The following is a 24,792-nucleotide window of genomic DNA, read 5'->3' on the forward strand; positions in this document are numbered from 1 at the left end:
TCAGAAGTTTGGGTTTTACTCAGCGCAATGTTCTGGAAGGGGACAACTTACCACTAAGCAACTTTACCGCTCCATTAAGATAATTTCCAGCCATTTAATTGATTTCAAAACAAACAAAACCTAATCTGAATGTAACTGATACAGTGATATCTACCTAAGTCTGCAGAGAACCTGAAGTGATGCCTCTGAGAAGTATGAATTGCCCCATGCATCTCAATGTGGTATTAATTCCAAGGCCTTCTGCACTTGGAGCCCTCTGCCAGTACTGGTCTAGCAAGGGAAAAGGTGTGCAGTGGGCTAGACTGGCTCATCCAAGAAGAGTTGGGAGTGTAAAATACTGGGAGGCGCATCCCTGTTGCCTGGCCTCTCTGGGGGACCGAAGGTACCCAGCTATTCTCAAGGTGTGTGTGGGGGAACACCTGCTGCTCCCAAGGGATGTGCATCCTAGACCACAGCCCCTCACTCTCTGGGAAGTGATGGGGGAACCTATTGCTATTGCCACTCCCAAGTCAGGGGTGGGACCACAGCCCAGAGACCGGGCTACATGGACAGAGCCATGAAGGGCCTTATGCCATGGTGTGCCTTGGGTCCTGGATTACCGTAATCCAGCCCTGAAGACATTAATGAATACTGTAACACATCTGGCCCTGTATTATTAATATTATTTATTGGAATTACCCATAGTGCCTACTTCATGGCTGTTGTTCATGTTATACACCATGGCCACTGAAAACAAGTGACCAAAAGGCTATAAGTCTGCTCCAAAAGTGTAGGTCCTTTCTACTTCAGCTAAGGCAGAATCTCCTGTAGCTGTTAGTGTGACATCTGTTTGTGACTAGCTCCAATTCTGCAACCTTGGTTGCCTCACAATCCTTCGCTGTTGTAACTTCCAACTTTGGGTCACTCATAATCAGCCTGCCAGCATGCAGGTTACACCCTGAGTGTCTGTGTAAAGCCACAGTCTTGGTCCAGCAGTTCTGACCCCAGCGGAGTGTCAGCAAATACCAGCCACACTGGCTTCCAGCAGCTTTGTTACTATTTGCAGGGTGACCCCAAGACATTCTCACTCCTGAATTTTCCCCCCAAAAATATGTTTTGCACTGTCCAGCCTTCTCCTGAACAGTCCAAATATACTAGGTCTGTTGCCCCTCTAAGGGGATCAATACTCAACAGCTTGCCACCTTAAATGAAGTTACCAAAACAATTCACAACACTGGATTACTTCTGATTAAAGAACAAAACAAGTTTATTTCATAACAAAGAGATTTTAAGTGAGTACACGTAATGAGGTATTAAAGTCAGAAATAGTTACAAGAAAAATAAAGATAAAATGCTTTCTAAACTTAACAAACTGAACTTTGCTCAAATCTGTTCCACCTTGTATTTAGCTGTGACAGTCTGATTAAGTTTCCCAGACTTGAAAGACTCAAAAGCTTCTCTCTCACCAACAGAAATTGGTCCAATAAAAGATATTACCTCGCCCACCTGGTAGCTCAAATTCTGTCTAGTAGAAGGCAGCAGTCTATGTACACAAGGGCCAGCTCTGTGTCCCTAGTCACCTATCTAAAATGTCTCAGTAATTACAGGCTTCAAACCTGTAGTCCAAATATTCTAATTACTAGAGGGTTTGGCTATTGTATTTTAAAATAATTGTCATGAAAATGTAAGCAAGAAGCTCTTCTAGATTTTTAAAATTTTTTTACATTGACTAATGTTAAATTCACCTATGATACTTCTATATAAAACTAAACTGGACAGGCAAAAAGGTTATGTGGGTAGATTATTACTAAAGGCCCACTCCTTATTCAAGCAAAGCTCCCATTGAAGTTATGCCCTTTAATGCTAATTTCCACATAAGATGGTAAAGTAATAACATACTTTCCTATAAGTGAGGTAATGCTGGAATGTCTTCATCTACATACATAATCAATAGTTTATTAAGAATATGTATGCTCTACTTTAATTCTGGGATTGCTTTTCTGTACCTAGCCAGGTGGCTGACCTAAAAAATATTAACCTACTACCACTGCCAGCACAAAGGGGATCATCTTTCTACTTATTTAGAGAGAGGGACAGAGATTCTGATCTCAGTTACAGTTGTGTGAATGGGAATAGCCTCACTGATTTAAAATGAAACTAGTAGGGTTACTCTGGGTTTACACTGCTGTAACTAAGGCCAGAACCTGATCTGAAATGTACTCATAATTATCAGGAGTGGGTTTTGGTACCTGAAAATATCTCCCTTGTTAAAGCTGACATTTGTAAGAAAGTCAGCACTACAACATACCAGCAAAAATATGTGAATGGAAACCACCTAGATTCTTCAACAAAATAAATTCATAGATTCCAAGGCCAGAAGGTTCCATTGTGATCATCTAGTCTGACTTCCTGTATAAGACAGGCCATAGAATTTCCCCAAAATAATTCCTAGAGTATACCTTTTAGAAACACATGATCTCTAGAAAATCCAGTTTGAACAAGTCATACATCCATATTTTTCCAGGGGGAATGATTTCAAAGGCTGATAATGGAGGAAGTTCATTACCACCCCCCTCCCTACTAGAGAAGGTACATATAATGCCACAACACCACCTGCACAATTGCATTTTTAATACAAAGTACCCCAACAGTATTAACCCTAATTCAGTACAGTTTATTTTAATTCCATAAGGTTTGTTCAGGATATTGTCAGTCTGTCGCAATGTCTCATTACTTCTCACTGTTTAAGCATGCTAAAATGGGAGAATGGACCACTTGCAGTCTAGCTGTTGCTGACACAGGAACAAAGTTCTGAATGTTACTGAGAAAAAATGCTTGTTTGGCATAGTCAAAGTAAAAAGAACTTCTGTAGATCAAAATAGTAATTATTTACAGAATTACATTTCAAGATGATTTAAGTTCCTAGGGCCAAAATGTGATTTACTGTAAACTTGCAACAATAGGGTGGGGAATTGCCTCTGGATGCTACATTTTTATTTCTATTTGGTTTTTAAATCCACCATATGCAATGAGGGGGAAATCACATGCACACAAGCTCTCTTCCCTCTCCCCCTTCCCCCATAAAACAACTAATAACCATTGTTTGTTCATGAATACATTAGTTAGTTTGTTCCCCAGTTACTTCACCTTCTTGAAACCAATATACAAGCTGATCGTATCAATGATTTTCCCTGGTTTTTTTTCAGTGTTGTTGCTATAAAAGAAATCTCTACCTTCATCGGTCATCGTTCCCATTACCATATGATGAATCAAATTTGAACAGGGTTTAATGAAGAGTCATATATGCTCATCAGAAAAGATTACAGGGATCTTGGGCCTGATGCTGAGAGGTGCTAAGTGTCCTTGACTCACACTTTGGCAGGTGCTGAGCATCTTGCATGATTGGGCTTTTTGTTTTCAGTTTTGGTTAGCTCCATACAACTATAGTGATGTATAAAGAATAAATAAGAGTTTCAGAGCAGTTCTATTAAAAATGAGTAACAGACAGGCTATTAGTTTATTATCCAGAAATTGTCAGGTGCCACAAAGGAAAGGCAGCACACGCTGAGATATACATCAGGGACTTGATGGCTTGGAATATTGGTAACAGAGCTTGTCATTTTTAGGTCACTATTTCATATGCAATTGGAGTTGGAAACTAGTGTCCAAAGTTGTGTTCCTCTGGAACCATTGCAAGCTTGATCCAAAGCTCTATGTAAAGACTTGGTGGGCTCACTCCAGTGGCTAGTATGAAAACAATTTTCATCAAAGAGCCAATGGACTGATTGATTTCATACCAAGTGCTCTACCCTCCCAACTCTAGCCATTTTCCCACCCTCCCACTGTGCTGAGTGTAATTTAATCCCCTTTTACATTTTTGTCTGTTGTTTCACTTTTTTGCCTTCCCTCTTTCCATAGGTGCTGGAACTAGGCGTACTGCTGCACCCCTGGCTTGAAGTGGTTTCCATTATATATGGGGTTTAGTTTAGTTCAATGGCTCTTAGCACCCCCACTATACAAATTGTTCCAGCACCCCTGCCTCTTTCACAGCCCTTGTGAGTTTTGGTGGGATTCTACAGCAACACTTGCTGACCAAAGCCTTTGAAAAGAGTTTCTCTTTCCCTTTCTGCTCTGTCCTTGGCAGGAAAAGGAGTAAACACAGAGATCAGTCTCCCACGAAGAAACCAGTGGAATATGCCATTATCCTTGGAGGGATATAGAGTTACAAACTTATTCTTTAAAAATTAAAGCTGAGAATGTCATGTTCTTACTTGAGTGCTGGGACTTTAAAAAAAGCATCAAACAGGAGGAGACAGAGCTATGGTGTGGAGTGGGAGGCACATCAGCTGTTTCCCTAATTACAGGAGGAGAGTATAGAGACAGCAGTAAAGGAAGGAGCCTCCAGAAGGGGGCAAAGTGTGGAAGGTAGTACAGAAAGCCTAGCCTGAGTGTATATGTGTTTGAGGGGGCAGTGAAGGCCACCTGCAAGCTCAGCAACAAGCAGGGGGTCCTATGTTTGGCAACAGAAACTGAAGCCAATACACACACTCTTTGCATGCTCCACAGGCTCCTTGTTTTAATGTTGCAGCAGCAACACTCCAGAGGGATGCTGCAGTTGTCAGAAGGGGGAAACACTCAATTGGGGGAGGGCCCCGTTTTGGGGCCCAGCTAGGGGCCACCTTGGCAGTAGCAAGCGGGGGGGGGGGGTGGCCTTGTCCAGGGCCTTAGAAATGCAATGCAGCAGCCAAACTCTTTGCTGGAGGGCAATAGGGACAACAGTTCTGCCCTGCTTCACCAAGGACCGGCCCCGTCATCCCCACCCTCATCGCCTAAAAGCTTTGTCCTGAGTTGGGGTGGAGGGGGAACAGCAGGGCTAGGACCGTGCGGGGCCCCGCTCCCCTGCTGGGCAAGGCATGCTCAGGCCAGCCCGACGCTACGGGGATGGGCGGGCAGAGTGGGACGAGGGCTGGCTGCCGGACAGAACCTGCCCAGGAGCAGGAAGAGGAGGCTGCCCAGTGCTCCCGGAAGCGGGGGAAGGGCGGTCACATGTCCGCCCTGGCAGCCCCCTCCTACCCAGCCGGCTGAAGAGGAAGTGCCGCGCGCTCGGGGGAGCTTAGCTGGCGGCGCTGTGCAGGCGGTGGCGGGTCCGGGAAGGCCGCTGGCGGAGGGTGAGCCGGTGCCGGCGGCTGCCCCGGCGGGCGGAGGAGGATGAGCGGGATGAGGCGCGCCTGGCTGTTGTGGGCCGCTCTCTGGGCCCTGCTGCTCCCGCGGGTAAGGGGCTGCGGTGCGGGCGCTGCTGGGCCGCCGGCCCCTGCGATCGTGGGGAGGGCAGTCGGCGGGGCCGGCAGGGTACTAGGGGGTGAGCCGGAGCGGAGGGGGGGGAGGGCTGTGGGGGAGAACTGGAACGGGGGGGCGGGGCCGCCAGGGTGTTGTGGGGAGGAGAGAGGGGAGCAAGGGCTGTGGGAGAGAAGTGGGGGGGGGGGTGGGGGAGGGGGGCGAGGGCAGGCGGGGGGCGTTAGGGGGGGAGGAGCTGGTGGTGGTGGTGAGGGCACCGGCAGGGGGCTGTGGGAAGAGGGGGGTGAGGGCTGTGGGAGAGAGCTGGAGCTGTATGGGGAGGCGAGGGCTGGTGTAGTGGCAGGGAAGGGGGCGGGGCAACGGCTGGCAGGGGATGTGGGAAAGTGGGGGGCGAGAGTCGACAGGGGACTGTGGGGGCGAGGACTGTGGGAGAGAGGTGGAGCTGTGGGGGATGAGGGCTGGCAGGGGGTTGTGGGAAGAGCGGAGGGGGGTGCGAGAGCTGGGGAAGGGAGAACGGGGACAAGGGCTAGCAGGGGTCTGTGAGGGGAGATGCAGTGTGGGGCTGGGGTGGTAGACCTGGGGGAGGGGTGTAGCATGATGTCATGTTGAGGCGAGGTTGGTTGGCATCATATGGAGCATGGTTGAGTTCACAGTCCTGGACTGTACAGTGTGAGCTGCAGGTCACAATTGCAAGATTGTGGAGTAGGGTGATGAGGTAGTAGTGGACATGGGTCCTAGTCATGTGGGCTGGTGTGAATGGGTTTGGGTGTAGGACTGCTTGTGTGAGCTAATATGACTCTGTGTCGATTCTGCTGTGTGCAAAAGGTGTCTTTCTATCCCAGCTGGCAAACTGGTTGTGATGAGAACCAGTCATTTTCTCCCCTGTTGGGAACTCTGCTCACTTTCAAAACCAAACTCAATCACAGCTTGTTTTGTTGAAGATCTGAAATGTCTGTCTGAAAAAGATGGATTGGCTCTTTTGGGTTTTCCAGTTCCTGTCCGGGATCAGAAGTAAAACTGCTTTAAACATTATGACAGAGGCCATCCTGGTAGTATTTCTAGCTGGGCCTGAATTGTCAGGGTATTTCCAGTCCAACTCTGCAGACTAAAGGTCAGAAAAATGTTAGATAAATATGCAAACTTTCAGATGCTTCCTAACCTCACATCCGATCTTTTGAGGTCCATTCTATCCATAGGTCAGTGCTGATTGGCCTCCTCCAACAGGAGGAAACTTTATAAACATACCTATTGTTGCTTCTTACCAGATCCACAGCAGGCACCTTAGTATAGCTGGTGTTTTAAGTATAGTGTTGTATTGACATGCTCTTAGTAGGATTATGCAACATGCTTAAAACACTGGCGGTCACCTAGAGCCTGTATACATTAACAATGAAACTATGGCTACTGCTAATGGACGTTAAATGGTGATAGCAGTGTTGGGAACGTTTAGCAAAACAATGTAGTGTAGTGTTGAAGAACAAGTGATCACTTGTTTAGAAAAAAGATTACTACTTATGAAAAATTAGCACTGCAACTTTCATAACACCATATTTATTTATACCTCTCTCATTCATACACAAGAAAGTTCCAATAATGGAAGGGGCTAATGTGAAAGCCTCTAGTTCTTGCTGCTCAGACTCGCTCCTGTCTCCATTCGAAGTAAGATGATTAATATCATGACTTTTAATTGCCAGGAGTTTATATTTTTAGATGAATGGGCTTAGTTTAAGAGGTAAAGATTGGCATTTCTTTTGCTTATTATAAATCATGAAATAACTCTTCAAAATCTGTCTTAACTTTATCTAGTAACTGAAGGACTGTACATTTAAAATACTAACAAACTGTGGCTATTTTCACACTTTGCTTTGTGAGCAGATGTTCACTCTCAGAGCCTGATAAAATGGGTTGCTTTTAATAAGAATTTTTGCCATTCAAACAAGACAGACCTAGAACTCTGAAACAACCACACAGGAGCACCTCTTGCTTATTTTCTCCTTTTATCCCAAGGTCTTGTTTGCTATAGGAGATGGTTAATGCCTTTCAAAGAAGATCACAGAGAAATACAAGCTATTAGTGAACTTCCTATATACATGGCAGGCATCAAATTCCAAGCGTCTCTTTTTCTACCTCTCGGTTATTAATATTGCTTAAGTCTATACCTGGCAGATAACAAAAAAATCTAAAACCTACAACAGGGCTCGCCGACTCCTTTTGCTCTATTAATTCATTCCTGATGTTAAGGTAAGTGCCTCTTTCAAGAAAAGTCAAGATGACCAGCTTTAAATTATGGCCTAATTTCCCTTAGTTCCCAGTCAATTACTTTCTTCTGGTAACACCTAACTGAAACAAGCAATGACGCCTTTCCTTTCATTAGTCACCTTCTAGATATAATTTTTTTAAATTATAGATCTTTTTCTGGAACATGGAAAAGAAATGTTACATATTTCCTTTATTGTGGACAAATTCATATAGTACCTGACTATTTTATGAGTCTGCATTTGTTTTATATTTAATCAAGTATGTATCAAACTGGGGAATTAAGAATTTAACTTAAAAAAAAGGCTTTTAAGTATTTATAATAAATATAGTTTCAGAATCCATCCTCTAATGTGCCCCTCCAACAATCTTGCCAAAACATAATTATAGGAATTGCCATACAATAACATGTCCACAGCTGGAGTTCTTCTTTGTCTCTGTCAGTTAGTGGCCAGCTTTGAGAAATACAGGTGAAAAGTGCTATATCAGAATATTATTATGAAATTTGGTTACTGACCACTTTCAGAAATCAGTTTTCAGACGTTAGCATCTTAATTTTTCTTTAATTCTGTGCCTGCACACACACTCACAAGGATTACATTATGGTATAAACTATAAAATCCTGTCTTAAAAATCCTATAAAATCAGGATGGATAAAAATCAACGATTTAAAAAAAAATTTTAAAAATGGATTTTTTTCTTTAAATCAGATTTTTTTGATATCTCATTATGGAATAGGGATTATAAATTCTAATTTTGTAGTATGAGACAATATATTCATGTAATGTTTAAGAAAAGTTTTGTAAATGAGTTCCAATAGTACATGGATTAGGGACCCAATCTTATGGGGCTCCAAGAGCTTCTGTATAGATTATTTAGGTTAATGTTTCTGTCTTCCCAATGGGATTCAGTGCTCAGTCTAGAACAGGGGTGGGCAAACTTTTTGGCCTCTGGGCCACATCTGGGAATAGAAATTGTATGGGGGGCCATGAATGCTCAGAAAATTGGGGTTGGCGTGCAGGAGGGGGTGAGGGCTCCGGCTGGGGGTGCAGGCTCTGGGGTGGGGCCAGAAATGAGGAGTTCGGGGTGCAAGAGGGGGCTTCAGGCTGGGGCAGGGGAATGGGGTGTGGGAAGGGATGCAGGCTCCAGTTGGGGGTGCAGGCTCTGGGTTGGGGCTGGGGATCAGGGGTGAGGGGTTCAGAGGGTGGGAGAGGGATCAGGGCTAGGGCAGGGGGTGGGGCATGGGACGAGGCTCAGGGGTGCAGGCTCCAGGCGGTGCTTACCTCAAGAGGCTCCTGGAAGCAGTGGCATGTCCCTTCTCTGGCTCCTACGTGGCTGCACAGCCAGGTGACTCTGCACCTTGCCCTGTCCGCAGGCACCGCCCCTGCAGCTCCCATTGGTGCGTCAGAGGGGGGCCATGCACAGCTTCCGGGAGCTGCATGGAGCGGCCCCCGACCCTGCTCCCCGGCTGGAGTGTCGAATGGGGGGTTATGCCACAGCTTCTGGGAGCCGTGTGGAGCGGCTGCCAACCCTGCTTCCCGGCTGGAGTGCCGGAGCGGGGCAAGCCCCAGACCCCGTTCCCCAGCGGGAGCTCGAGGGCCGGCTTAGAACGGCTGACGGCCCAGATCCGGCCTGTGGGCCATAGTTTGCCCACCCCGGTCTAGAAGATACCATCCAAGATGCTTAGTTTTGCAGTTCTCAAACTGTGGATTTGTGTCTCCAGAGATAACATGCTTGTTAACAGCAAAAATGTTTTTAAATATATAGAGGTGAGAAATAACAGACCTCAACCCTACTGTTCCTCTGCAAATTTGTGTACACAGTCAATCCCTTATCTCTCTCTAAAAGTGCAAAGTTTCAAAAAGTTTCAAAAGCTTGAATGTTTAACTAAATTCAAAAATTCATATGCTGGTTTTGTTAAAATATTATATGTTTGCTGTTGAAGAAAAAAATCCAGAATACATAACGTTGTTGTTGTAGTTAAATAAAACAATTTAAATGTCTGTCTAGTGATCTCCTCCTAATACAGCATGGCCAGAAAATCCTCCAAATATTATTGATTAACCTGTTGAATTGAAGATAATTCACCTCCCAATGACTTCATAAATATCTGCGTCAGTTACCTTTGGTAAATGAAATAACCAAACAATCATTATATCAACCAACAAGCATGCACTTTTATGTAGAAATCCATGATTAAATCGAGTCTTCCTGACTAAATCAAATCCACCCTGTATAAAATAGCTTCTTTGATTTACAGGTGCCCAAATAATTTGCAACCAAGTATTCCCACAATTTAGAATTAAGTTTAAAATTTAAATCAAATATGGGGTGCTGTGTTTATCCTCCCTTCTCTCCCACAAAAAAAAAAGAAAAGAAAAGAAAAACTCCCCCGAACCAACCAGCAAATCAAAACTTCCAAGCCAAGACTGAATCTTTAGAATTGCTGTAACTCCAGGAAAAACATAAGGCTTAATCATACATCTACTGGTCACAAAAGTAAATTTATATGAGCATTCCCAGTGAGGACTATGCACATGAGAGAAGGTATTTAAGATGGAGCCCATGACTTGTAATATAAATTTGTACACCACATCCCCTATGCTGGCTATATCAGTTGTGTTTTTAATAACCTTTTTTCCAGTTTAAAGGGAATGTAAAATCTTGTCTTTAGAATGTAAGAATGCTTTCCTGGAGGTTTCTATCTCTTTAGGTTGCTCTTCACAGTGTGTGTGTGTGTGTGTTTAAAATGAATATGCTGCATCTGAAATGTACTTGAGCATCACTGTTTCCTTGCTATGATTAGCCATGCAAACTCTGATCAGTTTTCCACTTTTCTACCTGCATTACAGAATCAAAACCAAGTTGTCAAGGTTAATCTTATTACCTGTTCCATTTCTTTTTTTGGCTATTGAAACTTTTAAGTTGTCCTATTCTTATTTAGAAGAATATTATTTGTCCACTGATAGTGTAAACGGTGTTGTCTAATGCAGAAACTTCATATTGTAGGTAAATGCACAGGAGGGAATCCTGCACGCTTCTGGAAATGGGATACCCCCATTAACAAAGGATTACTGCATAAGTTACAATCCTTCATGGGTATCTCTTCCAAATACCCTGGATAACATTGTAAGTAGTTACGTAGCTATACTGTCTAAGAATTATAAAACCAAGAACAGTTTTGGATCAAGTGGAATTTCTAGGAGAAATTACTGAGTAAAATCAATGCTATGTTAAATGTATACCCCAAATTAAAAAACATAGAGGACCAAAAAAGTGCCACCGTGGCTAAACAACTAAGAAACGGTTAGAGGCAAAAAGGCATCCTTTAAAAATTGGAAGCTAAATCCTATTGAGGAAAATAGAAAGGAGCATAAACTCTGGCAAGTCATTTTTAAAGGTATAATTAGGAAGGCCAAAAAAAGATTTGAAGAGCAACTAGTCAAAGACTCAAAAACTAACATCAAAAAATTTAAGTACATCAGAAGCAGGAAGTTCGCTAAACAATCAGTGGGGCTACTGGACGATCAAGTTCTTAAAGGAGCACTCAAGGAAGATAAAATCATTGCAGAGAAACTAAATATGCTTTGCATCAGTCTTCACTGCAGAGATGTGAGGGAGATTCCCACACCTGAGCCATTGTTTTTAGGTGACAAATCTGAGGAACTGTTCCAGACTGAGATGTCATTAGAGGAGGTTTTGGAACAAATTGATAGATTTAACAGTAGTAAATCACCAGGACCAGATGATATTCACCCAGAGTTCTGAAGGAACTCAAATATGAAATTGCAGAACTACTAACTGTGGTATGTAACCTATCATGTAAATCAATTTCTGTCCCAGATGCCTAGAGGATAGCTAATGTGACCACCAATTTTTAAAAAAGGTTCCAGAGGCGATCCTAGCAATTACAGGCTGGTAAGCCTAACTTCAGTACCAGCCAAACTGGTTGAAACTGTAATAAAGAACAGAATTATCAAACACATAGATGAACACAATTTGTTGGGCAAAAGTCAATATGGCTTTTGTAAAGGGAAATCATGCCTCACCTATCTATTAGAATTCTTTGAGGGAGTCAACAAACATGGAGAAGAGCGATCCAGTGGATATAGTGTACTTAGACTTTCAGAAAGCCTTTGACAATGTCCCTCACCAAAGGCTCTTAAGCAAATTAAGCAGTCATGGGATAAGAGGGAAGGTCTTCTCATGGATCAGTAACTGATAAAAAGATAGGAACCAAGGATAGGAATAAATGGTCAGTTTTCATAACGGAGAGAGGTAAATAGTGGTATCCCCCAGGGGTCTGTACTGGGACAAATACTGATCAACATATTCATAAACTATCTGAAAAGGGGGTAAACAATGAGATGGCAAAATTTGCATATGATACAAAATTACTTAAGATAGTTAAGTCCAAAGCAGACTGCAAAGAGTTACAAAGGGATTTCACAAAACTGGGTAACTGGGCAACAAAATGGCAGATGAAATTCAGTATTGATAAATGCAAAGTAATGCACATTGGAAAACATAATCTGTACTAGACATACAAAATGATGGGGTCTAAATTAGATGTTACCACTCAAGAAACAGATCTTGGAGTCATTGTGGATAGTTCTCTGAAAACATCTGCTCAATGTGCAGTGGCAGTCAAAAACGCTAACGGAATATTAAGAACCATTAGGAAAGAGACAGATAAGACAGAAAATATCATAATGCCTCTATATAAATTCATGGTATACCCACATCTTGAATACTGCATGCAAATCTGGTTGCCTCATCTCAAGAAAGATATATTGGAAAAGGAACAGAGAAGGGCAACTAAAATGATTAGGGGTATGGAACAGCTTCTGTATGAGGAGAGATTAAAAAGACTGGGACTTCAGGTTGGCGAAGAAAAAAGAACTAGATAAGTTCCTGGAGGATAGATCCATCAATAGGAGCTGGGAGTGGGCAACAGGGGATGGACCATTTGATGATTACCTGTTTTGTTCATTCCCTCTGGGGCACCTGTCACTGGCAACTGTCAGAAGATAGGATACTGGGCTAGGTGAACCATTGGTCTGACCCACTATGGCCGTTCTTATGTTCTATGTTCTCATTAGGATAACTTCTAAATGGGTGCCACTGCTTATTTGCTGTCAAAAATAATCATAAAAAAGATTTTTTTTAAATTTAGCACTGTGAATATATATTTAAGAGTAAGCCCAACTTCCACAATATCCCAAATGATATTGTCATGCTGTTTAGACACCAAATTTCAAAGCCTAATATTGAAATGCATTAATGAAAGTTGAGAGAAATAAAAATCAGCAAAGTTTCATGTTTAGATTTAAACACTCATCTACTCCCCAAGTGTTCATAACTCTGATATTTTAGTATCAAGTCAGTTCTTGGCAAAAAAAAGTTTAAAATGGTTATAAAAGAAAGTGTAATTGACTTTTGTTGTCCAGACTGAATGAATCTCAAAAAAATAAATACCAAAATGGAGAAAAATGAACTAGATTTTAAAAATATTTTAGTTAAGTGTTCTTGGAGACACTTTGAGTGAAGTGATTTTGTATGGAATACACCTTATTTTAGAACTTGATCTGTTTAAAACAAGAATTGCCAATATTGATCAGCATGTGCATTTGGGTAAAATGTTAAAATATATTTAATTGCAAATGGGTTTTCAGGTGGCAGTATTTTAATCATTATTTGGAATTTATATCGCCATGCCTTACTCTTGGTCAAAACTTCTCCTTGAGCCAAGATTAGAAAAATCCCACATATATATGTTAAAGCGTTTTTTTTTCCTTTCCTTTTGCTACCCTTGATGTGATTGGTAAATGCTATAGGTTTGGAAATAATCAAGAGAAATATTCTTTCCCTTGATTGGCTTGCTAAACCTAGGGTTGTGAGTTCAATCCTTGAGAGGGCCATTTAGGGATCTGGGGCAAAAATCTGTCTGGGGATTGGTCCTGGTTTGGACTAGATGACTTCCTGAGGTCCCTTCCAACCCTGATATTCTATGATTCATAAACAAGGCTGACTCTGTACAAAACCAGGGGAAGTGTAACAGCCATTTTTTCTGTCAAGGACCTACTGTGCCAAACATAACTTGACTAGCCAAAGAAAACAGCTTTTTTTTTAAATAGGACTTAATAAATGTTTTTAAAACTAAAATTAAATATACAGAAAAATTATTTAAACTACTAGTACTTTGTTTTAGGGCTAGCCTACTGTCTTGGTGTGAGTGTTGCAAGAGAACCAGAATTTGGATATGTATCTGAGTCACTGCTTCTTTGGCTGGTGAAACTTGTGTATGACATAGTTGGATTCTTTAGAGAGTTTCTGTCTGCTGCTTATCATAAACCTATTCTGAAGACTAGTTTACAGAGTAGCATTGGCCTTGGAATAGGCTGTAAAACGGTTAGGACTGGTTCAGAAATCTCAAATATACTTAGTTGCTTATTTCTATACTTTTTAAATTGTTTTTGTGATCTTCGTATTGCAACGAACCCACATGAACATGTCCCAGAAAGTTTATTCCTCTCCCCCTACTGATTTCCTATTTTGAGTCCACATTGCTGAGTCAACTATCCCATTATATTTCTTAGTAGGTCTATTTACTCCCTGTAAATACATGTTTTTGTGATTATAAATAAATGGGAGAAACCATATTGGAAACTAATCTTTGATTTTTAGTTTTAACTTTTATATAACTTTTGATTTTTATAGGCTTCCAGTACTTTGGAGAACTTGACCTCCAAAGTGTTCTGCAGTAATTCTGAAGTTCCTTCTACTCTTGTAATAAAGGACAAGGCAGTTGTAGTGATGAGGGGAAACTGCACATTTGTGGATAAAGCGAGAACTGCTCAAAGTCATGGTGCTAAAATACTGCTGATTGCCAGTAAAACTGGTCTAGTAAGTTCTAACATTCTATGGCTTAATCTTTGTTAAAGTGACATTGTCTTAGTTGCATTTATTGTATTTTGACCTCTGTGGTCATCTATTTTATATACTCAAACTACTAGATGAAAAGGGTTATCTTTGTTATTTTCTACTAATTTTAGTTGCATAATCTTTTAAGTGAAAATTTTACATTTTATTAAGCATTAATATAATCCAGTACCTGTACACAATCATTGCTACAGAAAACAAAATCACTTAAAATATCAACTAATACAGAAGAACAAAAAGAGAAAAATTGACAGTAACAACTGCAAGATAAGAACAGTTCTTTTAGATCATGTCTTATCACTTTGCCAGACATGCATGTCCTATTTTTCTTGCTCTTTTAAAATATTGGATAGCTTTGTATGTACATATTCTTGCATTTGCAGTTTGCGCAAATACATTTCTATACAGCAAAATACAATATTAATAGTGTATCATCATTAATAATTGTTAGTTTAAAAAAACTGAGTTAAACTTGTTCTAAAAGGTGGGTTATCAGAGTCAAACTATTGAGTTTTGATTATCTACATAAAATCATAAGACATTTACCAGAACATCTCTGGGTCTCTAATGTCAGCCTTTCAGTGTCTGTAGCATAGTTTTCCGTAAAATGTCGGAGAGTTTTTCTCTATAGCTTTGAATCGTGTCTGCTGATTTTTGTTTGTGAACATAAATACTGGCATTCAGAGGATAATTTGCATATAGAGTTGAGTTCTGCAAATACGCTATCAAGTCCTCTCATATTGGTTTTTTGTTTTAGTCTTCTCTTTCAGGTAACAAGACTGATGTACAAAATGTAACCATTCCAGTTGCTCTTGTAAGATATAATGATATAATGGATATGCAGCAGGTAAGTGACACAAATCATAAATGATTACAGTATTTTATAATTTTTTTTCATAATTACATTTAGGATCTATCATTTATCAGGTAGTGCCCAGTTAGGCATGCATGTTTATATTTTTTCATTGAGTCAAGTGTTTAGACAATATCTGTCTTCTATCTTCATTTTCAGAGAAAGGAGATTGAGATTTCAGTCATGAAAGCAGTAACTTGCTCTTTGACTCTTTCAGGCTAATCTGTAAGAGTGTTCCTTCAGCTTATAGTATAGAGCAGACTTTATTTCAGTTGTCCATTTGTTCATGCACTGGGATCTGTTTTTACACTTTATTGAAATGTACAGATTAGAAAAAGACTGACACTGAATTAGAAGAGAATATAGAACTGAAAATGTCATGACCAATAGCCAGCAACTCTTCCTTTTGACATATGGGATACTGTATAGGACAAAACAAACATTACATGTGAATTACTTTTATTATAGTGTGACAATGCAATATATAATACTAATGTTCCAATAACAGATAGCAGTTGACTTTTCTTTCATGTTATATACAACCTTGATTATCTGAAGCTCAGTAATTCAAAACAAGGTAATTTTCCTGAGTTCTATTAACTGCATCAAAAGTTACTTCAGATTTCCAAATGTATTCAATGCCCCTTCATGTTCAGATAATTGAGATTATATTTTTCTGAAATTTGTGATATTTCTTGAATAGAAAGTAAAATAATCATCAATATGTTGCTAGCACACTCCATTCATTCACTATTGAATCCTCCCTTCCTCATCTCCACTGGCAACTCCACTGTACAGTAACTCCTCACTTAAAGTCGTCTTGGTTAATGTAAGTTCATTGTTACGTTGCTGATCAATTAGAGAACATGCTTGTTTAAAGTTGCACAATGCTCCAATGTCTGGCAGCCGCCTGCTTTGTCCACTGTTTGCAGGAAGAGCAGCCTGTTGGAGCTTGCTGGTGGGGGCTTGGAACCAGGGTGGACTGGCAGCCCCCCTAAGTTCCCTGTGCAGCAGCCACCCAGCAGGCTATCAATTGCTGGCAGTTCAGCTGTCCCTCCCTCAACTGCCATGTGCTGCTCCTGCCCTCTGCCTTGGAGCTGCTCTCTGGAGCCTCCTGCTTGCTGTGCGGGGGAGGAAAGGAGGGCTAATGTCAGGGTGTCCCCCTCCTTCCTCCTCCTGCACCCCGCTTACCCCATTTCCAAAGAGCAGGGGGGACACACGGCAGGGCTCAGGATGGAGGGAGCTTGCTGGCAGGAGCTGCTGTCTCAACTTGCTGATCTATTTAAAAAGGCAGTGTACTTAAAGGGGCAATGCGCATCTCTCTCTCTCTGACACACTGTGTGTGTGTGTGTGTGTGTGTGTGTCTCTCTGTCTCGGTCTGTCATGCTGTCTCCCCTCCTCCATTCATAATGCCTTGTAGAGTGTGAGGCTACATTAAAAATAATGTGTTAAGCCTTGAGGGCTCAGCCGATTGCTAGTTCATCATTTAGCAGTAAGGCATTCCCTGAGGAATATCCCACCCTCTGACTTCACCACCTCAGCCAAGCTTCACAATCATCATCGCTGTGTACCAGTATTAAATTGTTTGTTTAAAACTTATACTGTGTGTGTGTGTGTGTGTGTATATGTATGTATATATATATATATGTATGTGTGTGTGTGTGTGTGTGTGTGTATATATATATATATATATTTATTTCCCTGGAACCTAACCCCTCCTATTTACATTCATTCTTATGGGGAAATTGGATTTGCTTAACATCGTTTCACTTCAAGTCGCATTTTTCAGGAACATAACTACAACGTTAAGCGAGGAGTTACTGTATTCCCTGTGGCCAAACTTGCTTGTCATGTTCGGTTTCTTGTTCTTCTCCCAGATCCAGGCTATTCACAAATCTGTTTGCTCTTCCTCTGCATCATCTCTGATATGTCTGTCCTTCTGTGTTCCCTTGCAGAATTTCTTTTCCATGCCATGGTTATGTTTTACTACTGCAGCTTCCTCCTTTTGTGTCTGCTTGTTTTTGTACAGTTCAGATTACTTTGACAGCACTAAATATATTATAGTGGACTAACAGGTACATGGGCCAGGTGTACAACTTCTCAAGTTGTTTAAGGGGTCAAGAAATAGTATCATCCCTCCTTGGCGGGCCTAGTGTACTCCCACAGCATGAATTATAGGTTGCTTCCAGGTCTATGTCTCCTGCATTGCGGTGGAAAATGCTGTTATCCTACTATATCAATTCATTATAAGTATATAACGTTACAGTTTCAGGGTAACAGCACCTCAGATCCACGCTGTGGTCTGCTGTATGGCTGCCCCCTTAGGTCTCAGGCTTCTGTCACCTCTCTCTGGGCAGAGACCTGTGCCCTATCCCCTCAGATCTGGAATTTAGGCTGCAGTCCCCCTGCAATTCACTGTGATTATCCCAGCAGGTCTGACCTAGCTCAGCACCTTCAGTTCACTCTCTTTCTCTAGGAGCAATGACAGTGGCCAAACCAGTTTTCACAGAGCACAGTACACTTATTTTAGGACAAAACCGTTACACAGAAAACCTATAACAAAACAATAAACAGTCTAAACACATACTGAGTTTACCAGAGGTCGCCCAACTTCCATGTGGGGATGTAGTAGGTCAAATTCCTTCAAACCTTTGAGTAGGTTTGCCCCCTTTGTTAAAGGTTTATGTCCATTGTTGGATCAAAATCAAGGCTGCTTAGTCAGTTCAGGCTAATGCTTTACATGGTTTTGGGGCCTTTGTTTCCCAGGCCTCCTGAAACAGGTAAAACTAGTCAGTGCCCCTTTCCTTTAGCAGCGAAGCTTCAGCAGCTGGGTATCTGCATAACAGCATTGGGATTTTGCATTAATCCACCCCCTAGTAGTTCCAGATTCCACAATGTGACACTTTCTGGGTTACCCAAGGTTGGGAGGCACCTTGCTACCACCTGCTCTTAGTGTGAGGAAACCGTGTATGTGTCTGCCAGGGATCAGCTGCTTGACCGTCACAGCCACAGCAACACAAGTGTTCTCAACCCATGTGGGCTCCGCTGTCTGTCATGCACACCAACATGCTATAGGTACACTCCAACCCCCGAGTCCTTCAAGCATCTCCCTATGGTGTTCAGCCCCTTGCCCTGGACACTCACAGAATTACCAGGCCTGCTGTTCCCAAGGGAACAGTACTCCACAGCCAGGGCTGGCTCCAGCTTTTTTGCCACCCCAAGCAGCGAAGGGAGAGGGGGGAGGGAAGATAATGCCGCGATGGGCGGCACTTCGGTGGCAGCTCTACCGCGCTGTTTCATTCTTTGTCGGCAATTCGGTGGGTGGTCCTTCCCTCTGAGAGGCACTGAGGGACTTGCTGCCAAAGACCCAGATGTGCCGCCCCTTTCCATTGGCCGCCCCAAGCACCTGCTTCCTCCGCTGGTGTCTGGAGCCGGCCCTGTCCACAGCTTACTAGTTGCACCTTAGAACAAAGCTCTGCTCAATATACAGCACTTAACTTGTAATTTTCTTTATTTATAAACAAGTCTTTTTTAACAAAGAACAGAGATTGATATGGTAGCAAACAGAAATATTCCGAATATTCTTGTATGGAAAGGGTTCCATATAAGAGAAAATCATAACAAGCATTCTAAAGCCTAAACTCAACTAACAAGATGCCTTCTTGTCTAATAAGATACTGCTTAACCTAAAGTCCTTGTTACAGTGTGACCAGGATGGCCAAGACCCTTCTTTCATGAGGCAAAGCACACTGGCAGCCTGCCTCCCCCTGGTGAAGGATAACTTGGGCTTGATCTGCTTCCCAGATGTAGTTCCAAAAAATCATTGTCTTTAATCCCAAATGGGGTAACCCCTGCTGTTTTTGTTTTTTACTGCAGTGCCTGCAATCTGTTGACTAGCATTTTGCTCAGACTATAAATGGGCATCCATTGTGAACCATACAAAACTCAGTTTGCACATGACCAGCCAGAGAAAGAGAAGCATTCCTCTCTTTCCAGCTCCCTGATGGCAGTGCGTGGATCACCTTTTGGTGACCTGCATTAACTCACAAACTTAGAGCATAATTGTTAGTATATATACATAACTCCTCACATATTTGCTGAACATACATCTCATAATCATTATGATGACCAGTATGACACAGGTCTTTTGCTGGAGACCTTACATGATGTTATATAGTGAACTAGTATGTAGATTTCAGACGCTGTAACCTTTATGCCCTCCCGTGCCCGCTGCCAATTGCCTCAAAACGGTCTCTGAGTCTCCTATGGGAAACTGAACCAGGAACATATCACACTTATTGATACAAAAGTTTTTAAAATATTCATAGACCTATGTCATTTGGAACATCTCAGTATAATAGTTTTTGAGATTTTAATGCTTCCAAGTCTGGCTCTCAAAAATGTAGATAACATTTTTAAAGTTGAAAAAATAGTCTCAAAGTTATGCCTATGTTGGGGGAGATGGGACAGATATGACCATAGAGAGAGGGTTGCTAGGGTGCCCGACCAGAATCTTAGCAGGACACACAGGTGTATTTCCTGGATGGTATGTCTGCCATGACCTCTTACAATTTCATGTTTCACCTACTTATATAATAAACATTCTCACAACAAGCAGGCATGCATGATTCACAGATCCGTATGGCACCATTTGATGACCATCCCATGTATTTTCTCTCTTTAGAACCTATGGGATGGATCTGCAGGGGGAGCTTTCATGCACTCCTGCTTGCCCTGGTCACCCCAAAACCTTTGGGTGAGAACTTGAGACTTGGTCCTCACACTTCCAGCTCCCATGAAGCTTTCAGGGAGTGAAGATGCTAATCCTTTGTTCCTCAAAGTGTCAGCTGCTCCCATGATGGGTTGGGAATTTTCCCCACCCATACTTTCTTGGCATAGCCTAGGAAGCAATTCTTTGGAGGGAAGGGGGAACTACATTAGATCTGGCTCCGTGTGAAGTGGCTCTTAACCACACGCTGCTTTTAACAGCCAAGGGATCCCAGGTCGTGGGCAAGGGTATCTTCAATCCTCCCCCATAGCCAAATTCATTTATCTGCCTCAGAAATCAGGCCAGGGGAGTCCTGTAGTATAACCTCATTCTCTGGCGGGGGAGGAGGAAGAGTATTGATTTGATTCCTCACTCCACTGGGCTGGCCTTTTGTTCCTACACCAAGATGAGGCGAGCAGTGTTTTCTCCTCCACCTTGCTCAGAGCACTTACATTTTCACAGATCATTGGGCAGTCACAGACTCTGGAAAGAAAATTCCCCCTCCCAGGTCCTGGCTGTAGTAACCTCTGCAATATCCCAGGCAGCTGTTTTACACTTTACTTGAGTGGGTGACATAGTTTTGGCAGTGCTCTAGCTGCCTCGGTGTCCCCACTTTCAGCTGAAGACGTAGCCACCACTGTTCTGTCTCCGGGTCCCTTGTATGGATGGGCAGAGAATGATCCCCCTCGCATGGGCTCCAGGTCTCAGAGAATTTACCTTGACTGTCACTCTCCCCACCTCCTAGTATCAGGTATTTGTTTGGCTGTGCTGAGAAGGTGATTTGAGCTTAATGGGCCTTCCTGTATGTTACAGTTAGGAGTTAATTGACACCCGCCTCTCAGACCCTCCACTTGCATAGTCACTGACACCCTTATCTGCATGATTACAGATATCTGTCAGCACCTGATACAGGCCTGTAGCTTTTACAAGGAGAAGGGGAATGGGCTTTGTTTGCAAATTAGTGTCATTTCCAAGAAGCAGACCAAAAATAGTATCCTTTCATACACCTATAGCCAGCGCTCCTGACCCTTCCAGAAATCTGTGCTGCAGGTAGAGTGGAGGCTTTTACACCAGGAATTCTAAACCAGATTTCACAACCTTTCAGTGTTTCAGGGGCTTTCACTACTTGGGTTTTAATTATGGTCCTGGTGGGCTCAGAATGTCTTTCCATTAATTTTCACCTTCCTTTCCCACTGGGAACCAGATGGATCTGCACCAAGGAGGGTCAGCAGGACATGGGTGCAGTGATTTGAGGTGTATGCACGTCAGCATGCACATCATATGGAACAGGTGAACCGTTCCACTGAACTCGCTCCCTCTGGAGATTGAGTTACCCAATTAACTGTAAGGTTGGAGTGCAGGATGGCTTTGCAGGACTGCACTGGGTCTCAGAAGTCGGATTAGGAAATCCCGTGCAGTTTGTCACAGATGACATTGCTTTTCTGCATCTGCCCCAGGATTTCCTCTGAGGTGGCCTCTCTGCCTTGGAGCAGGTCCTCCCCTTTGAGTATGGGTCTCTGCTTGGGCCCAATCCAGGCTCTGTGATTCAGTTCCATCCCTATTAAGTTTTCTATCACTCCCAGGCTGAGCATTGGCTAATGGTCTGCCATTTTCCCCGCTAAACACAATTTTCTAGGGCTTTTGTCTACTAACCATGATTTTAGGCCAGGGGAGGTCAGTTAAACTTTCACAATTAGGCTTTTTTACGTAGTTTATAATATTTATAGTCCTCTCTGTCTATATGGGTGAAAGCATCTAAGGCAGTGGTGGGCAACCTGTGGCCCATCAGGATAATCCGCTTACCCACTTTCTGGATTCTTCTAGGGATGCTCCTTCAGATCTTAAGCCTCTAGCCATTACTTCTCTCGGGTCAGGGCCATCGTCTGTCTCCCATCAGAACAGAGATGTAGGCTCTAGTCTTCCTGAAATACACTGTGATTATCCCAGAAAGTCGGATGTAGCTCAGCACCTGCAGTTAACTCTCTCCAGGAACAATGACAGAGTTACCAGTTATCAGACAGGTTTCACAGAGAACTGTACACTTATTTTCAGACATAAACATTGCACAGAAAATATGTAGGGTGTGAAGCTTCAGCAGCTGGGTATCTATTTCAGCACTGCATTAACCACCTCAAGTGATTTTTGCATTTACCACTCTCTAGTGATTCCAGATTTCACAGGAAACCCAAGCATAGAGCCAGGAACACACATATACACGTAACTTACTGATACAAAGGTCTATAAATATTCTATAGACCTCATATTGTTTAGTGTGTCTTAATAAAAAGTCTTTGACGTTTTCATGCTTCTGAGGTCTAACTCACAAAAATGCAGATAACATTTATAAAGTTGCTACAATAGACCCCAAGTTATATCTCTGTTTGTCATATCTGTCACGTAGAGTACATCTTCATACATAGTAGGTAGGTAAAATTGACACACTGACCCAGTTTGCAGCAGAAGGTGAAGATAACATCTGATTTTTTTAAAACGGGATAAGCACTGGATACTCTGCCTGTCATAAAGAACCTATGCTGTTATATGTAACTGATACATTTATCATTTTTCAGGCCCTTGGAGCTAGGATTAATGTGGCACTCTATTCACCATCTTTGCCAGAGTTTGACTACAGTATGGTTGTCATCTTTCTAATTGCTGTGCTCACTGTGGCGCTGGGAGGCTACTGGAGTGGAGTATCAGAGCTGTAAGTTCCATTAAACCATATAATCTATTAAGCAATGTAAAATGCAGATCTAAATATCTGGTGGTAGTGGTAATGGATACGAGAGGAAGGATGGATGGTCCAGTTGTTGGGGCATCAGCCTGAGGTTTGGGAGACTGAGGTTCAATCCCTGTTCTGCCACAGATTTCCTGTGAGACCTTGGGCAATCATGGTCTCCCTGTGGCTAGGTTCTCCATTTGTAGAATGGGGATAGTAGTACTTCTCTACTTCAGAGGTTTTGTGAGAATAAATACATTAAAGATTGGGAGGTGCTCAGATACACATGGCAATGGGGACTATATAAATGCATAGGACATTAAGTAATCTGCCACTTTTAGATATTGGCTTTAGCTTTTTATCTCTTTCACTTCAAAAATATAATTCACCTAATGTAGCGCTCTCCCAGGAACACTGGCAGGATAAAGTCCTATCCAGTTCTTTAAAAAAAATGATGATTCCCACACTAAAGAATTGGGCTAAGTTAAAAAAGAGAGAAGTCCTGAACTACTAAAAGGCATAAATCTAGCAAATAAATTAATGACATTGAAAGTGAAAGCCAGTAGAGAGAATAAGCCAATGTAAGAATATCCCCATACTGTTATGACACCTGATCACCACAATTTCATCTACATTCATTGCTCGCCATCAAGAAAGGCTGGCATGTCAGTTTATATTTTTTTAAAAACTGCATTAGGCATTAATAAATAACATTCTGCATAATCTTGAGAGTCCATTAAATGGTGCTAACCTCGTATATCTAGAAATGAGGCATAAAGCATGTGTAAGTTGACAATAAATACTTCAAAGGAAACTAGGATAGCAATTCATGCTTCAAAGGGGAAAATTTGCTGTGTAACTGAAGGTGGAGGAAAATAAAATTTGAATAGTCTTTTAAATCCTGTTCATGTACAGGATAGGGTGTGAATAAGTGTTTTGATTTGTCACAGCTGGCCAAATCCCCATGCAGGGGAAGGAGGTAATTAATTATGTGTTTCTGTGAAGAAAATGTAAGAATACTAGGAAATTTGAAAAGACAAACAAAAACTTCATATTAACCTTTGTGAGTAACTACAAAAACTTCGTCTATCTAACTGCAGTAAAAATTATTCTGTTTTTACAGAGGGGAAACCCAGTAGGTATTCAGAGTGTAGTAGGAAGCCTTTTCTTAAACAAAGCCCCTATGCCAGATAAACAGCTACTGCGTCTATGGAATGCAGTATTTCACTACATCTACATTGATGGTGACACTGGCCAAACGAGCTAATGTGATCCTTGTCTGTATAAAACAGAAATCTCAAGCAGGAGTAAGGAGGTTACATTACCTGCCTTTAGCACTGGTGTAATTGTTGCTGGAATACTGTGTCCAGTTCTGGTGTCTATAATTCAAGAGAGGTGTGGATAAACTGGGAAGGATTCAGAGAAGAGCCAAAAGAATGATTAAAGGATTGGAAAATGTGCCTTATAGCGATAAGCAGACTGAGCTCTTAGAGTCTATCTTAACAAAGAGAAGGTTAAGCTTGATTACCATCTAATAAGTACCTGCATGGGGATCAAAGATTGATAATAGAGGGCTCTTTGGTCTCACAGACAAAGGTATAACAAGATCCAATAGCTGGATGCTGAGGCTGCACACATTCAGGCTATAAATAAGGCACAATTTTTTTAACAGTGATGGTAATTAACCACTGTAACAACTTAATCAATAATTGTGGAAGGTTACCCATCATGGGCATCTTTAAAAACAAGATTGGATGTTTTCTTAAAAGGATATGTTCTAGTTCAAATAGGAATTAGTTTGGGGGAGTTCTATGGCCTGTGTTATGCAGGAGGTGAGAGCAGATGATCATGGTGGTCCCTTCTGGTTTTTAATCTATGAATGTGTGTTTACTTCATGCTGAAAATAAACATATAGTGCCTGTCTATAAAAAGGGAAATAAAAACAACCAGGAAACTACAGACCAGTTAGTTTAACTTCTG

General features: G+C 42.0%; 1 protein-coding gene across 3 annotated transcripts in view; it reads left to right on the forward strand.

Moving 5' to 3' along the window:
- Positions 1-5,002: 5,002 nt before the first annotated feature.
- SPPL2A (signal peptide peptidase like 2A) overlaps positions 5,003-24,792 on the forward strand; it is a 52,906-nt gene continuing 33,116 nt past the window's right edge. Inside the window, exons 1-5 of one of the 3 annotated variants that reach the window (XM_034783416.1) lie at positions 5,003-5,250; positions 10,540-10,659; positions 14,251-14,436; positions 15,230-15,319; positions 22,664-22,797. In XM_034783416.1, the coding sequence (XP_034639307.1) occupies positions 5,188-5,250; positions 10,540-10,659; positions 14,251-14,436; positions 15,230-15,319; positions 22,664-22,797 (593 nt within the window). In that variant the 5' untranslated portion in view covers positions 5,003-5,187. The remainder of the gene's footprint in view (positions 5,251-10,539; positions 10,660-14,250; positions 14,437-15,229; positions 15,320-22,663; positions 22,798-24,792) is intronic. The other 2 variants (XM_034783415.1, XM_034783417.1) reach the window with 2 other exon arrangements.

The sequence above is a fragment of the Trachemys scripta genome, chromosome 10, assembly GCF_013100865.1.
Source record: "Trachemys scripta elegans isolate TJP31775 chromosome 10, CAS_Tse_1.0, whole genome shotgun sequence".
Taxonomy (NCBI): domain Eukaryota; kingdom Metazoa; phylum Chordata; order Testudines; family Emydidae; genus Trachemys; species Trachemys scripta.